Source organism: Salmo trutta, chromosome 11 (assembly GCF_901001165.1).
Source record: "Salmo trutta chromosome 11, fSalTru1.1, whole genome shotgun sequence".
Lineage (NCBI taxonomy): Eukaryota > Metazoa > Chordata > Actinopteri > Salmoniformes > Salmonidae > Salmo > Salmo trutta.
Window position 1 is genome coordinate 12398635 of NC_042967.1, and position 14063 is coordinate 12412697.

The 14063-nt window shown below is 45.2% G+C and overlaps 1 protein-coding gene across 1 annotated transcript in view; it reads left to right on the plus strand.

Moving 5' to 3' along the window:
• The window catches only part of LOC115201998 (lipopolysaccharide-responsive and beige-like anchor protein), a 273164-nt gene that overhangs the window by 140356 nt on the left and 118745 nt on the right, over window positions 1–14063 (plus strand). The window contains exon 37 of the mRNA XM_029765858.1: window positions 7638–7804. Within this exon, the coding sequence (XP_029621718.1) occupies window positions 7638–7804 (167 nt within the window). The remainder of the gene's footprint in view (window positions 1–7637; window positions 7805–14063) is intronic.

Consider the following 14063-nt stretch of genomic DNA (forward strand, 5'->3'; position numbering starts at 1 on the left):
CCTCTACCCTCAGAGAGAGAGTACTTACCCAGCAGTATTCTATATCTCTGTCTACCTCTACCCTCAGAGAGAATACTTACCCAGCAGTATTCTATATCTCTGTCTACCTCTACCCTCAGAGAGAGAGAGAGTACTTACCCAGCAGTATTCTATATCTCTGTCTACCTCTACCCTCAGAGAGAGAGTACTTACCCAGCAGTATTCTATATCTCTGTCTACCTCTACCCTCAGAGAGAGTACTTACCCAGCAGTATTCTATATCTCTGTCTACCTCTACCCTCAGAGAGAATACTTACCCAGCAGTATTCTATATCTCTGTCTACCTCTACCCTCAGAGAGAGTACTTACCCAGCAGTATTCTATATCTCTGTCTACCTCTACCCTCAGAGAGAGAGAGTACTTACCCAGCAGTATTCTATATCTCTGTCTACCTCTACCCTCAGAGAGAGTACTTACCCAGCAGTATTCTATATCTCTGTCTACCTCTACCCTCAGAGAGAGAGAGAGTACTTACCCAGCAGTATTCTATATCTCTGTCTACCTCTACCCTCAGAGAGAGAGAGAGTACTTACCCAGCAGTATTCTATATCTCTGTCTACCTCTACCCTCAGAGAGAGTACTTACCCAGCAGTATTCTATATCTCTGTCTACCTCTACCCTCAGAGAGAATACTTACCCAGCAGTATTCTATATCTCTGTCTACCTCTACCCTCAGAGAGAGAGAGAGAGAGAGAGAGTACTTACCCAGCAGTATTCTATATCTCTGTCTACCTCTACCCTCAGAGAGAGTACTTACCCAGCAGTATTCTATATCTCTGTCTACCTCTACCCTCAGAGAGAGTACTTACCCAGCAGTATTCTATATCTCTGTCTACCTCTACCCTCAGAGAGAGTACTTACCCAGCAGTATTCTATATCTCTGTCTACCTCTACCCTCAGAGAGAGTACTTACCCAGCAGTATTCTATATCTCTGTCTACCTCTACCCTCAGAGAGAGAGAGAGAGAGAGAGAACTTACCCAGCAGTATTCTATATCTCTGTCTACCTCTACCCTCAGAGAGAGAGAGTACTTACCCAGCAGTATTCTATATCTCTGTCTACCTCTACCCTCAGAGAGAGAGTACTTACCCAGCAGTATTCTATATCTCTGTCTACCTCTACCCTCAGAGAGAATACTTACCCAGCAGTATTCTATATCTCTGTCTACCTCTACCCTCAGAGAGAGAGAGTACTTACCCAGCAGTATTCTATATCTCTGTCTACCTCTACCCTCAGAGAGAGAGAGTACTTACCCAGCAGTATTCTATATCTCTGTCTACCTCTACCCTCAGAGAGAGAGAGAGAGAGAGAACTTACCCAGCAGTATTCTATATCTCTGTCTACCTCTACCCTCAGAGAGAGAGAGAGAGAGAGAACTTACCCAGCAGTATTCTATATCTCTGTCTACCTCTACCCTCAGAGAGAGAGAGAGAGAGAGAGAGAGAGAACTTACCCGGGAGAGAGACTAGTATCTCAGTGTCTGGCTCTTCTCTGTGTGTAATTAAGTCCCTAGGTTGTGCCTCTTGCACCGCTCCTCACATCATTATCTTTGCCCAGCTGACCCAGAGCTGTGAATAGCACATATATGAGCACTTCCTCCCGACTCCCAAGTCCCCTTTACTACATACTAACTGACACTTTAGTCTCTGGAGTAGGACTCTTGCCTTGCCTACTATCTTTGTTATCCCATAGAGGGACATCATTTTATTGATTTCATTTTACTGAGGAGTTGGAGAGGAATTCTTGGAAAGGATAATTATGTTGTATATTATTGAATAAGGCTGTGTATTCATAAAAATAAATATGTAGAATAAGCAGATTCTCAAGTGCAATTGAATGTATTTTTAAGTCAGACACCAACCTCATGTGGAGTTAAATGTGGTAAATGTACAGCACTGAAAGAAGAAAGGGTATGTCCTTGGTGCGTTCCTATTGTTATCTCTTCTGTTTGGAATCATCGCTCTGCATCCAGACAACTAGCCGAGCGCTAGCCAGCGTTCCAGAAGAAGTGGATTATTTTTCATCTGCAGCGCCTCTGCCTTCATTTGACTATTTTTCACCCCGGAGAGGACAGTTAACAGGTGTGATTTGTCACGTGCTGGCGTGACCTTGGAGTGCTTCTGGAGTCAGAGTGGATGGAACCTTCAGCCCAGCTTAGACTAATGGTAGCTACTGATTGGAGCGGGGCTTGACACAGCTGCTGGTTTGAGCAAGGAGGGAAGGAGGGAGTGGGGAGAATGGGAGAGAGAGCGAGCGAGAGAAAGAGAGGAGAGGATGCCGCTGGGAGGAGAGATGAAGAGTCCTGCCAACTAGGCATTGTGACCAGTCCATTAAAAACCCACAGCAGCCACAGACGAGGGACAGGAGAGAGGGATGAGAGAGCGAGAGAGATACTTTGATAAGTGTTGCGCCTGCGTTAACCTTGATGGCCACTATCGGGACGATGCATGCCTCTGGGATCTGTTTGGCTGGATGAGATTATTTTTTCCTCAGCAGGAAAAATCAATACTCTGCGAGCGCGGCGTGACAGGGGCATCATTTCACAATTGAAGTGGCTGTCAGACGTCGTCATTCGATGACTTTTGTTCGCCGTTGTACTTTTAAGCCTTCATTTTTCTCCTTCGTCCCCCCCCCCCCCAAACTCTTTGTCTGAGTTAACCTGATGGTGTTTTATGTGGCCGTTTTTAAACTTGAGGGCAAGAGATCAAGTGCGAGGGGGAATCTTCTTCAGAAACCAATTGTTTCAGCATCTCCCTTTTGTTTGGTAACTCCTCCTCCCATCGTTCCCTAAGGAATTCCTTATTCCTAGGAATATTTGCATTCCCTCTCAGAACACGACAAGGACACGCACCCCGGTCGGCCAGTTTCCCCACTTTAAATGAAACCCTCTGGGACGGCTTGTCGGCGGACGTGAGAAATTGGAAGAGGAGCCGAGACAACTCGGCGATAGCCGACCCCTCTGTGTGTCTCTAGCTGGCTTCTCTACTGCGCCACACAATGTCAAGACAGAGTACTCATCAAGCATGCTTTAATAAGATCCCCACTGGTGTGTGTGTGAGTGGCGTCGCCCGTTTCTCCAGCAGGACCGTGAGCGCTTTGTGATGTCATGAAACGAGCGCCTTGAAGGCTGAGACAGTGTGGCACAGAAACATTTCAAGGTCCTTGGCTCTGTCACTCACTGTAAGTGATAAACACAGGCTTTATATCTGGTAATGAGGCCTGTATCCCCACTCACACTCTCATTATACTGGTGAACCCCTCAGGCCCTGATGGGAGAGCGTGACAACAACTCCAGCATTTAGAGGGTTGACAGCGTATTATTCTACACGCAGAAACCTATGCCATATGTTCTGGCCTTTTGAATTGCACTCATGCAGTTGAGTTGGTGGATATGGATCTGTGAAATGTGCTGGAATGCCTGACCCTCGTGTGTGTGTGTGTGTGTGTGTGTGTGTGTGTGTGTGTGTGTGAGGCTATTCATGTTGTCTTCTCATATCATTATCATGATGTAATTTAGCCAGTGGTTCGGCCTGTTTCCCTTCCTTTCTAAATCACACAGACGTTTCTCTGGTTATTGACCTGAGCTTTGCGTGAATTGTCCGAGACACATCTCCATGTAATTTACTCGATTAATGCCAACCCATTATCAGTCTGTCTTCTCCGGGCACCTTTTTCCACCAGAGTAGGCACCAGCGCCCGTCACCCACCGACCCTGTCAGCCAGCTCATGTAATGGAAGGTGCTGCCCATGATTACACTGTCTCAAGTCATAAGGTCTCACGTCACGCCGTCCACACACACACACACACACACACAGCTTCTTCACCTGCTCGCTTGCTCTCCAATAGCCTGTCTTGTGCCTTTTTACCTCTGACTTGATCATCATCTGACTTCCTCGTTTGAATCTGGCTACCAGGTAGACTAGACATTGATCCTGATGTCTGAATCTGGCTACCAGGTAGACTAGACATTGATCCTGATGTTTGAATCTGGCTACCAGGTAGTCTAGACATTGATCCTGATGTTTGAATCTGGCTACCAGGTAGACTAGACATTGATCCTGATGTTTGAATCTGGCTACCAGGTAGTCTAGACATTGATCCTGATGTTTGAATCTGGCTACCAGGTAGACTAGACATTGATCCTGATGTTTGAATCTGGCTACCAGGTAGACTAGACATTGATCCTGATGTCTGAATCTGGCTACCAGGTAGACTAGACATTGATCCTGATGTTTGAATCTGGCTACCAGGTAGGGTAGACATTGATCCTGATGTCTGAATCTGGCTACCAGGTAGACTAGACATTGATCCTGATGTCGGAATCTGGCTACCAGGTAGTCTAGACATTGATCCTGATGTCGGAATCTGGCTACCAGGTAGACTAGACATTGATCCTGATGTCGGAATCTGGCTACCAGGTAGACTAGACATTGATCCTGATGTCGGAATCTGGCTACCAGGTAGACTAGACATTGATCCTGATGTCGGAATCTGGCTACCAGGTAGACTAGACATTGATCCTGATGTTGGAATCTGGCTACCAGGTAGACTAGACATTGATCCTGATGTCGGAATCTGGCTACCAGGTAGACTAGACATTGATCCTGATGTCTGAATCTGGCTACCAGGTAGACTAGACATTGATCCTGATGTCTGAATCTGGCTACCAGGTAGACTAGACATTGATCCTGATGTTTGAATCTGGCTACCAGGTAGACTAGACATTGATCCTGATGTCTGAATCTGGCTACCAGGTAGACTAGACATTGATCCTGATGTTTGAATCTGGCTACCAGGTAGACTAGACATTGATCCTGATGTTTGAATCTGGCTACCAGGTAGACTAGACATTGATCCTGATGTTTGAATCTGGCTACCAGGTAGACTAGACATTGATCCTGATGTTTGAATCTGGCTACCAGGTAGACTAGACATTGATCCTGATGTTTGAATCTGGCTACCAGGTAGACTAGACATTGATCCTGATGTCTGAATCTGGCTACCAGGTAGACTAGACATTGATCCTGATGTCTGAATCTGGCTACCAGGTAGACTAGACATTGATCCTGATGTCTGAATCTGGCTACCAGGTAGACTAGACATTGATCCTGATGTTTGAATCTGGCTACCAGGTAGACTAGACATTGATCCTGATGTTTGAATCTGGCTACCAGGTAGACTAGACATTGATCCTGATGTCTGAATCTGGCTACCAGGTAGACTAGACATTGATCCTGATGTTTGAATCTGGCTACCAGGTAGACTAGACATTGATCCTGATGTTTGAATCTGGCTACCAGGTAGACTAGACATTGATCCTGATGTTTGAATCTGGCTACCAGGTAGACTAGACATTGATCCTGATGTTCTGTTTCTCTTTTTTCGTCTCACAATCAGTTTCAGGATAGACCCTTTATGTGCCGTTTCCGCTGAGGTAAAGGTGGCCCCCTCTGGTTGCAAATGGCACTAGGCCGTTTATGCTATTTTACTATTCCCCCCGCTCCCTTTGAAGTTAGCAGAGGGGTGATGTGTTTAAAAAGTGTTCCCTGACTCACTCAGTGTCCTTTGTTCTGTCAGCCTATTGGAAGAGTAGAGGATGGAGGTAGGTTATTATGTAGGCATCTAGAGCTAGCAGGCTGAGTATGTAAGAACCAACACGACTCTAGTAGTCTAATATCCTCTATGTATGACGATTTCAGAGCAGTGGAACGACCCCCAGAATCTACACTCTGACATGTCTTTTCCACTTCGTTTTACCCCGAAATGGAGGCCTTGTATTAATGGGTCTGTTATGTGTTCAGCCGTTTGCTTGTTATTTCAGTGGGGAGTCACTCAGTGAAACTACTTCCCCTCGCCGCCGGGCCCGTTAGAAAAGCACACGTCACTATGGGAGACTAGGTGTTTTGGTCCGCGGTGAATGACCAGCGTGTTTACGATGATGTGTTTGAACTGCAGCGCTGCTGATTAGTGACGCAGAAGTCACACGTCAAGATGGGCTGGAAGGAACGTTTCTTGTTCCGTCCCGTCGTAAAGTATAGACGCGCTGTCGTCTGTTCCAGGGGGCTAACATGCGCTTCAAACATTCAGTACCCTTCCCTCTCCCTATACTCCCTTAACCACTCTTCTTCCTTTCAACACACACGCACACGCACACACACACGCACGCACGCACGCACACACACACACACACACACACACACACGTCATGCTTTAAGGTCAAGGACCACTCTAATGCTCCACAAAGAGACGTAGATTGATAATTAGGGCCCAATAGCCTTCCAGAACGTGATCCAGACCTATAGATTTCCTGTCAAGTATGAAAAGTCACCGTTCCAATTGGAGAGGAGGACCAATCATTATCAAGCACTTTAGTGTGTTTACTGGTTGCTAAGGTTACTAGTGAGGCAGGTTGCATTTGTACAGCTATGGATATGAGGCTGGGGATGTATGTGTGTGTTCTCCACCAATGGGCTGCCTTTTAGGTTCATTTCATTTGAGCGTTGGGGAATTGCATTAAATCATGTAGCATTGGGAATTGCATTAAATCATGTAGCATTGGGAATTGCATTAAATCATGTAGCATTGGGAATTGCATTAAATCATGTAGCATTGGGAATTGCATTAAATCATGTAGCATTGGGAATTGCATTAAATCATGTAGCTTTGGGAATTGCATTAAATCATGTAGCATTGGGAATTGCATTAAATCATGTAGCATTGGGAATTGCATTAAATCATGTAGCATTGGGAATTGCATTAAATCATGTAGCATTGGGAATTGCATTAAATCATGTAGCATTGGGAATTGCATTAAATCATGTAGCATTGGGAATTGCATTAAGAGTTGCTGGTATTGATGCTGTAACTGAAATCACAGTAATATGGCCATGATTTTTGCCTGAGGTACTATACATGATAGTAACGTGTATTCCTCATTTCTTTGTTTCTTGTATTTCTACACTACACGGCTAACGGCTGTTAGAAGTATGCAGTGTACTCAAATGTTTTCAGTCGGTTATAAATGACTTTATTTTACAGTTTAACTCGGCTTCATATTTTGCTCAGTTTATCGTAGCATTTCAAGTCTGGCTGTTTTTTTCCCTCGGTATAGGTGTTATTGTATATACCATCTACTCTGAGTTCAAAGGCCATTTCTGATAACACATTCAGACAGAGAAAACATCCTCTGTTTTGTGATTCGGAGCCCTGGAGGCATTAGTAACTATAATGTCCGCTGTTATTAATCAAGGTGACATAAGGGCCAGAAAATGACCCCAGATTTTCATTTTGTTTTACTCAAGGTAGCATTTCTACACACACACAGCTGCTAGAGTCTTATATTGTGTCGTTTTACATGGTGTGTAGTAGCCTATTCCATTTTTCCCAGAATACATGCTAGTTCCATACATACAATATGAAGTTGCATACTATGTGTATGCCAGTATTCTCTTCAGAATACATACCTCCTGGGTTTCTCTTTAAATGTACTATAAATACTTTTTATTGAGCACTGCACATACAATTAATTTGTAATGATGCTTACGTCATTGTGTTTTTGACAGAAAAGTGAACCTGTTGTTTTGTCTTTGACCCCCAGTCCCACTGTGCCCAGTACTCGGCTGAGAAGCGGGATGAGGAGAAGATGTGCGACCACCTGATCCGAGCGGCCAAGTACCGCGACCACGTGACCGCCACCCAGCTCATCCAGAAGATAGTCAACATCCTGACGGACAAACACGGTGCCTGGGGAAGCTCTGCCTTCAGGTAAAAGTCTACGTAGTTCTACAATCTAGAGCAGGGGTTCTCCAACTCTGTTCCCGGAGCTCTATTGGGGGTGCAGGCTTTCGTTCCCGCCCAGCACTAACACACCTCATTCAACTAATCAAATGATCTGTTTTTTTGGTCTTCAGTATAGATAGCCTTCATCAGGTTCCACTCAGCACCATCACATGTTCAGTCTAAAGTACTGCGGCTCTGTTCCAATCTCCATACTAACATACCAATTCAAATGAAGCAATGTATTGGGGAAATGGTCCGATTTTGCAATTTTTTTCCCAGTGTCCAAACTTCCTGTATAAAATGGACATAATAAGAACATTGAGCATTGGTGATGGTAAAAACGAGGATACACCTGCCTTTTCAATGAGCCGTAGCTTTCCTTAGAGTACAGCACATCCATTAAGACCACTGTAATGACTGTATTCTCCCTCCTGGGAGTTAGTGATTGAGTTAGGTCTGCACCGGTGCAAACGCCGAGGTATGGGATGCATGATACATTGACTTTGGACAGAGATGAAAGAGATTTAAAACTATAGAAAAGCTTAGAAAGCTCAATGTTGGTTTCAACAAAACAGGCCAGTTAGAAGTCAATGGGGGTTTTCCCTAATGATGGCCTGTGCTGTTGGTGTGCTGGCAGGTTGGGTACAGTATATCATGGTTGAACAGTCAGCCTGCTGTTGGTCGGTTGGTTCCCTCTTGTTAGTCTGAATTGACTCTCCTGAGACTCGTCTGTGTGTGAGCTCAGTTTGCGGTTGCTCTTACACCAGGGGCTCTCTCTCTTTCCTTTCCCCACATTTTTTTATATTTTGTTCTCTGGTCTCTTAGATTTTTGCCTCCCATGAGTATCTTTCTCTCTCTATCTTTCGCTCTCTTTCTCTTCTTTCTCTCCTTCTCTATGCTTTGATCTTAGCGACCCCAGTGATGTTATGGACAGGCAATATTATATTACACACCCTTCTCTCGCTCTCTCTCCTTCTCTCTCTCTCGCTCGCTCTCCTTCTCTCTCTCTCGCTCGCTCTCCTTCTCTCTCTCTCGCTCGCTCTCCTTCTCTCTCTCTCCTTCTCTCTCTCCTCTCTCTCTCCTTCTCTCTCTCCTCTCTCTCTCTCTCTCTCTCTCCTTCTCTCTCCTTCTCTCTCTCCTTCTCTCTCTCCTCTCTCTCTCTCTCCTTCTCTCTCTCCTTCTCTCTCTCTCTCTCTCTCTCTCTCTCTCTCTCTCTCTCCTCTCTCTCTCTCTCTCCTTCTCTCTCTCTCTCCTCCTTCTCTCTCTCTCTCTCCTTCTCTCTCTCTCTCTCCTCTCTCTCTCTCTTCTCTCTCTCTCTCCTTTTCTCTCTCTCCTCTCTCCTTCTCTCTTTCTCTCTCTCTCTTTCTCTCTCTCTCCTTCTCTCTCTCTCTTCTCTCTTCTCTCTCTCCTTCTCTCTCTCTCCTTCTCTCTCTCTCCTCTCTCTCTCTTTTAAATTACATTCAAGGGGCTTTATTGGCATGGGAAACATATGTTTACATTGCCAATGCGAGTGAAACAAATAATAAACAAAAGTGAAATAAACAAAAACATTTTTTACAGTAAACATTATACTCGCAAAAGTTCCAAAAGAGTAATCTCTCTCTCTTTCTGTATATTCACACAGCAAGGCCAAGCTATTTGCTATGCACCTCCGCAGCCCAGAGAGACTCTCCCTTCCCCATTACCGTGCCTTTCTTTCATTGTGTTATTGTGCAGCTACAGTATTGATGGTTTTCCTAATGGCTGCCGATGGGCCAGGCTGGGAGCAGGGAGCCGCTGGCACCGGGCCTGGGAGCCGGGCCCAAGCTTTTAATAAATCACAATCAGACCTGTGCCATTGCATCAATATTTTTGGTCAATTACCGAGAAGGTCAGGTGGTGCAGCTCTGCGACGGGGACCCCATGCAGGCAGCAGTGTATGGGGGGAGGGGAGCTAGTGCCACAGAAAACACAGAGAAAGGGGCAATGGATACGATACAGACTGTTCACACACAAGGACACGACATAGAGAGACGGACACGCACGCATGCACACAGACTAAAACGTGGGTGCTGCAACATTACAGCAAACAAGTGAGGGAGGGAGAGAACACACACACACACGTCTTTTCTATCAGCGGTGGTGAAAATGAAATCTGGGAGCAACAAAGGGTACACGCCGCCATGATTATGACCTTTGTCGAGAGGTGGAAAATTCACAAGCTCCTGTAAAGACCTATTCCCTAAAGTTTCTATTCAATAAAGGGGCCGAAAATGAAAATATTATTTTTCTCTCAGAACAGGCTGATGGGAATTGTTGTTTTCCTCACGGCAGGCATCTAATATCATCTGACGCGCCGTGACCAGCCTGAATGCAATTTGTGTCTTAATATCCAGCTTACACCAGCCCTGGCCCCTGGAGACGTGAGGTGTTAGGTGGTTTTCTCTCTTCTCATTTTCTCTCTCCTCTCTCTCTCTCTCTCTCTTCTATTTCATTCTCTCTCTCTCTCTCTCATTCCTTTATTCATCCACCTCTTGCTCCATTGTACTGGAATATCTAGGGAGGTCTCCCTCCAACAAAGGGAAGTAACTCTTATTTTCTGTTCTGAGATCTGCCCTTGACCGTCATTGGTGCGCACGCACGCACACACACACACACACACACACACACACGTCATTACGTGCACTGAGGGACAGGTCAGACAGACAGAGAACGCTACCTGCTCATCTTTACATTACAGTCACATCCGCTGGAGACTCTGGTGTACCACACGCCAGCAGTCTGATCCAAAACCACAGAGACGACGTGAGTAACCAGCTCTGGTGGCCACAGATGAAGCGACTGGCAGCACTCGTTTTATTCCTCACTTTTTTTTGTAGAGCGAGTGAGCGGCCCGACAGAGCATCTAGGCAGCGTTGGTGTTTATTTGGGTCAGGAGACAAGTCATCTTTCATGTATATGACACCCGGCAAAGTGGCCGGACAGAAGGAGGGAGAGAGATGAGGACGGGGAGAGAGAGAGAGAGATGAGGGGTAGATGATGGAGAACGGTAGAGTGGTGTCTCGGAGGACACGCTCCCTTTTCCTCAACGCCCTCCTTCATTACATCCTAATGAGCTGACTAATGTACCATGGAAATTCATTCTGGATGCTGGAGAAGAGGGAGAAGGGAGAGCAGGGATAGGAAGAGAAGGTAGGTATAGGAGAGAAGGCAGGGGAGAAAGAATAAGGGAGAGAAGGGAGAATTGACAAGAGGAGAAGGTACTGTAGCTGCCGTGTACAGTGTGGGAGGGGGAGAGTGTGTGGGAGGGGGAGAGTGTGTGGGAGGGGGAGAGTGTGTGGGAGGGAAAGCACAGTGTTTGAGGGGAGAGAGAGCACAAGTTCAGATATAGAGTAGTAGTTAGTGTTGTGTTTTCTGCCAAATGTGTAACATGGTGATGATTATTGGACATTAGGTCACGTATTTGGGGATGTTTGAAGGTGCACCACCTCTGTTTCTCCTCCACTTAATCGCTCTCTTCCTCCTCTCCCTTTCCCCTCTATCTCCCTCTAACTCTCCAACCCTCTCTCTTCCTTTCTCTCTCTCCCCCTTTCTCTTTTAATTAGTTCTCCCTCCCTTTAAGCAGCTCACCCTTCTCCTCCGCCGCTCCACCGTGTTGTAATGGAACAGCCGTAGGCTAGAGCCTTCCCAGCCGTAGGACATCCATCTTTGTTGTGTGTCACGCTCTCTCGCCGCCCGGCAAAAAAAAATCTTTGTGATGCGCACTCCAATTTTTCTTCAGTAAATCAAATCTTCCCTTCCTTCAGAAAGATGAATGCTCCGGGGTTGGGGTGTTACAGAAAAAAATCAATTCTGGCAAAATTGAAACAGTATGCCTCTGCATCGATCCGGCCTTGTGAGATGGAAACTAACAGCTTTGTAACTGTTCCCAGGACAGTTAGCTGACCTGTAATGGACAAACTATCAATATTAGCGTTACTGTTTTATCTTGTAGTGTGTCATTGCTCCACCAGAACCATCAGGGTGAAATAGAAGAATTCTGGGCTTTACTCTGACAGAGAGATGGGGTTGATGGTGTTCTCTCATCTACTAACTCTATATGGGGACAATCGACCAGTTTCCTTTGTGTACAACACACAATAGCCATTGTGCTATTGTTGAACCTGAGAAGGGGATTTGTTACCCATCTAAGAAAGATTGATCCAGTTTTATTATTTTGTGGAATTTTGTAAATGGTGTTTTCACAATTAATTTTTTTATTTTATTATTGAGCTCTGGCCGATAGTATATTATTAGGGAAAAGAGTCTCACTGTTCGTAGCATACAACATAACACACTCCTCCAGAGTGAGTCTGTAGCACGCATCCTGCAGAAACAAAGGACCTGTATTCACTCCTTGATTACACACACACACACACACACACACACAGAGAGACACACACACACTCAAACACAACACACAGTGAGCCTCCTTCATTGACAGGAAAAATAGGTCACAATTCCAATGGCAACATATACAACCTATAGCTGATTGACTTGCTCTACATACACTATGATACATTTACCAGGTCTGTCCAGCTGCGTCGTTGCTTCATATTGAATGTTAATGGGACGTACAGTGCAGCTGGGCTGAGATTGTTTAAGGGATAACTGAATGAGGAAGTTGGGACACTTGCCTGTCAATGAGGATTGTTACAATCAGGACCTAGAGCATCAATGTTTATCCCAGGATGTCTGGGAAGACACACACACACACACACACACACACACACACACACACACACACACACACAATGAGTCATCTGTAATGGTTGCCTGGAGAAGGTTCAGAGCATGTTCTCAAGTGCTTGTTTGTGTTCTGTAATACTCCGAGGCCCTCGGTCCTATCTGCTGATCAGTTTCCCATAGCAGAGTTCAGGGACTAGAATAAACACCAGGCCAGGATTTGAAATGTACCCTAATCCTGATATCTATCTTTTGTATATGTTTCATAATCCATAGCAGTACATCATTGTTGTCAAGGCTGGCGAAAAGCTGGACGTTCTATTGAATTAGTTTGAATAAAATATCACGGTAGGATTATAATCTGTGTGAAAAAGTTGATTTAGGAAATGTTATGGTGATTTGTATCAGGGCGGTAGACCAATAATACAATGACCTTTTTAGCACTTAAGTGCTTTTGTTATGCCTTACAATTTAATTACGCGGTCACAGTGAAACAACATGCTCTGAGACCTACCACTATATTTCCAGTTTGTTAGCCTCTTTAGCTGCGGCAACTTCAATGGTGTTAATGTTTTTTGCTCTGCTTATAAACACTGGAGGGCCCGTGATACAAACATGCGTGCTGACCCAGACCCAGCATGCCGTGCAGAGCTAGCACAGCTGTCGGACAACAGCGCTACTCTACAACATCCGCCTTCCATTCTCTCTCCTAGATGAATTGATTGTTGTTTTCTTTAGGCTTAGCTCTGTCCGAGGCCTACTCCAAAATCAATTAGCCTACCTGGAAAGTTAGAGTTGAGCTGGCGAAGCTACTGCCCCGGATATCCATCTGCAGTCGGTTTTAAGCCGTAAACAGTTTTTACTGTAAACAACGAGGGTTTCGAAGAAAGCCGAGATGTCATTGATGCTCATCTTTAGTAAATGAGACGGTCGCTATCGGGACGGGAAATCTGGAGCGTCGAGCCTTAAACGGATTTAAAGTGAAACCCTCGGCCTCGTTCATCACGCCACGCGTGTCTGGGATTATTATATATTTTTTTCAATGTGGTGACATGTAGGAGGAGGGATGTTCTCCCGTTCTCCAAATCTCCAGAGAGGAGCATGTTAAAGTTTGACAGGCCAACATTCCATACATGATATGAAATGATGCGTATCTGTTCTGCACGGCCCTACCGTGCAGGCCCGATGTCAAGGGTTATGGATAGGAATTAGAATATGGCCTAATGATAACATTTGCTTCTAACTGTGTTTACAGTACAGTGGCTGGGCTTGTAAGAAATAGTAACAACGTGTCATGGTGGAACATATTAACGGTTGATGCTGTCCATATGTTACTTACCATGGATGGCTAACGGTTAAACAAGCCTCATCGCAGGATCGAGGAATGAAACTAATGCTCTCACTCTTTAGGGATCAAAGGTTTAAGGGATTTAGTCCAGGATAATGTGGCTATTAGTTTTGTTCTGAGACAGGTATTTAGGAGTGATTTGGGTGAATTCAATCTTCAGTGTTTAGTGTAGAAAACAGTTTATTTTGCAGG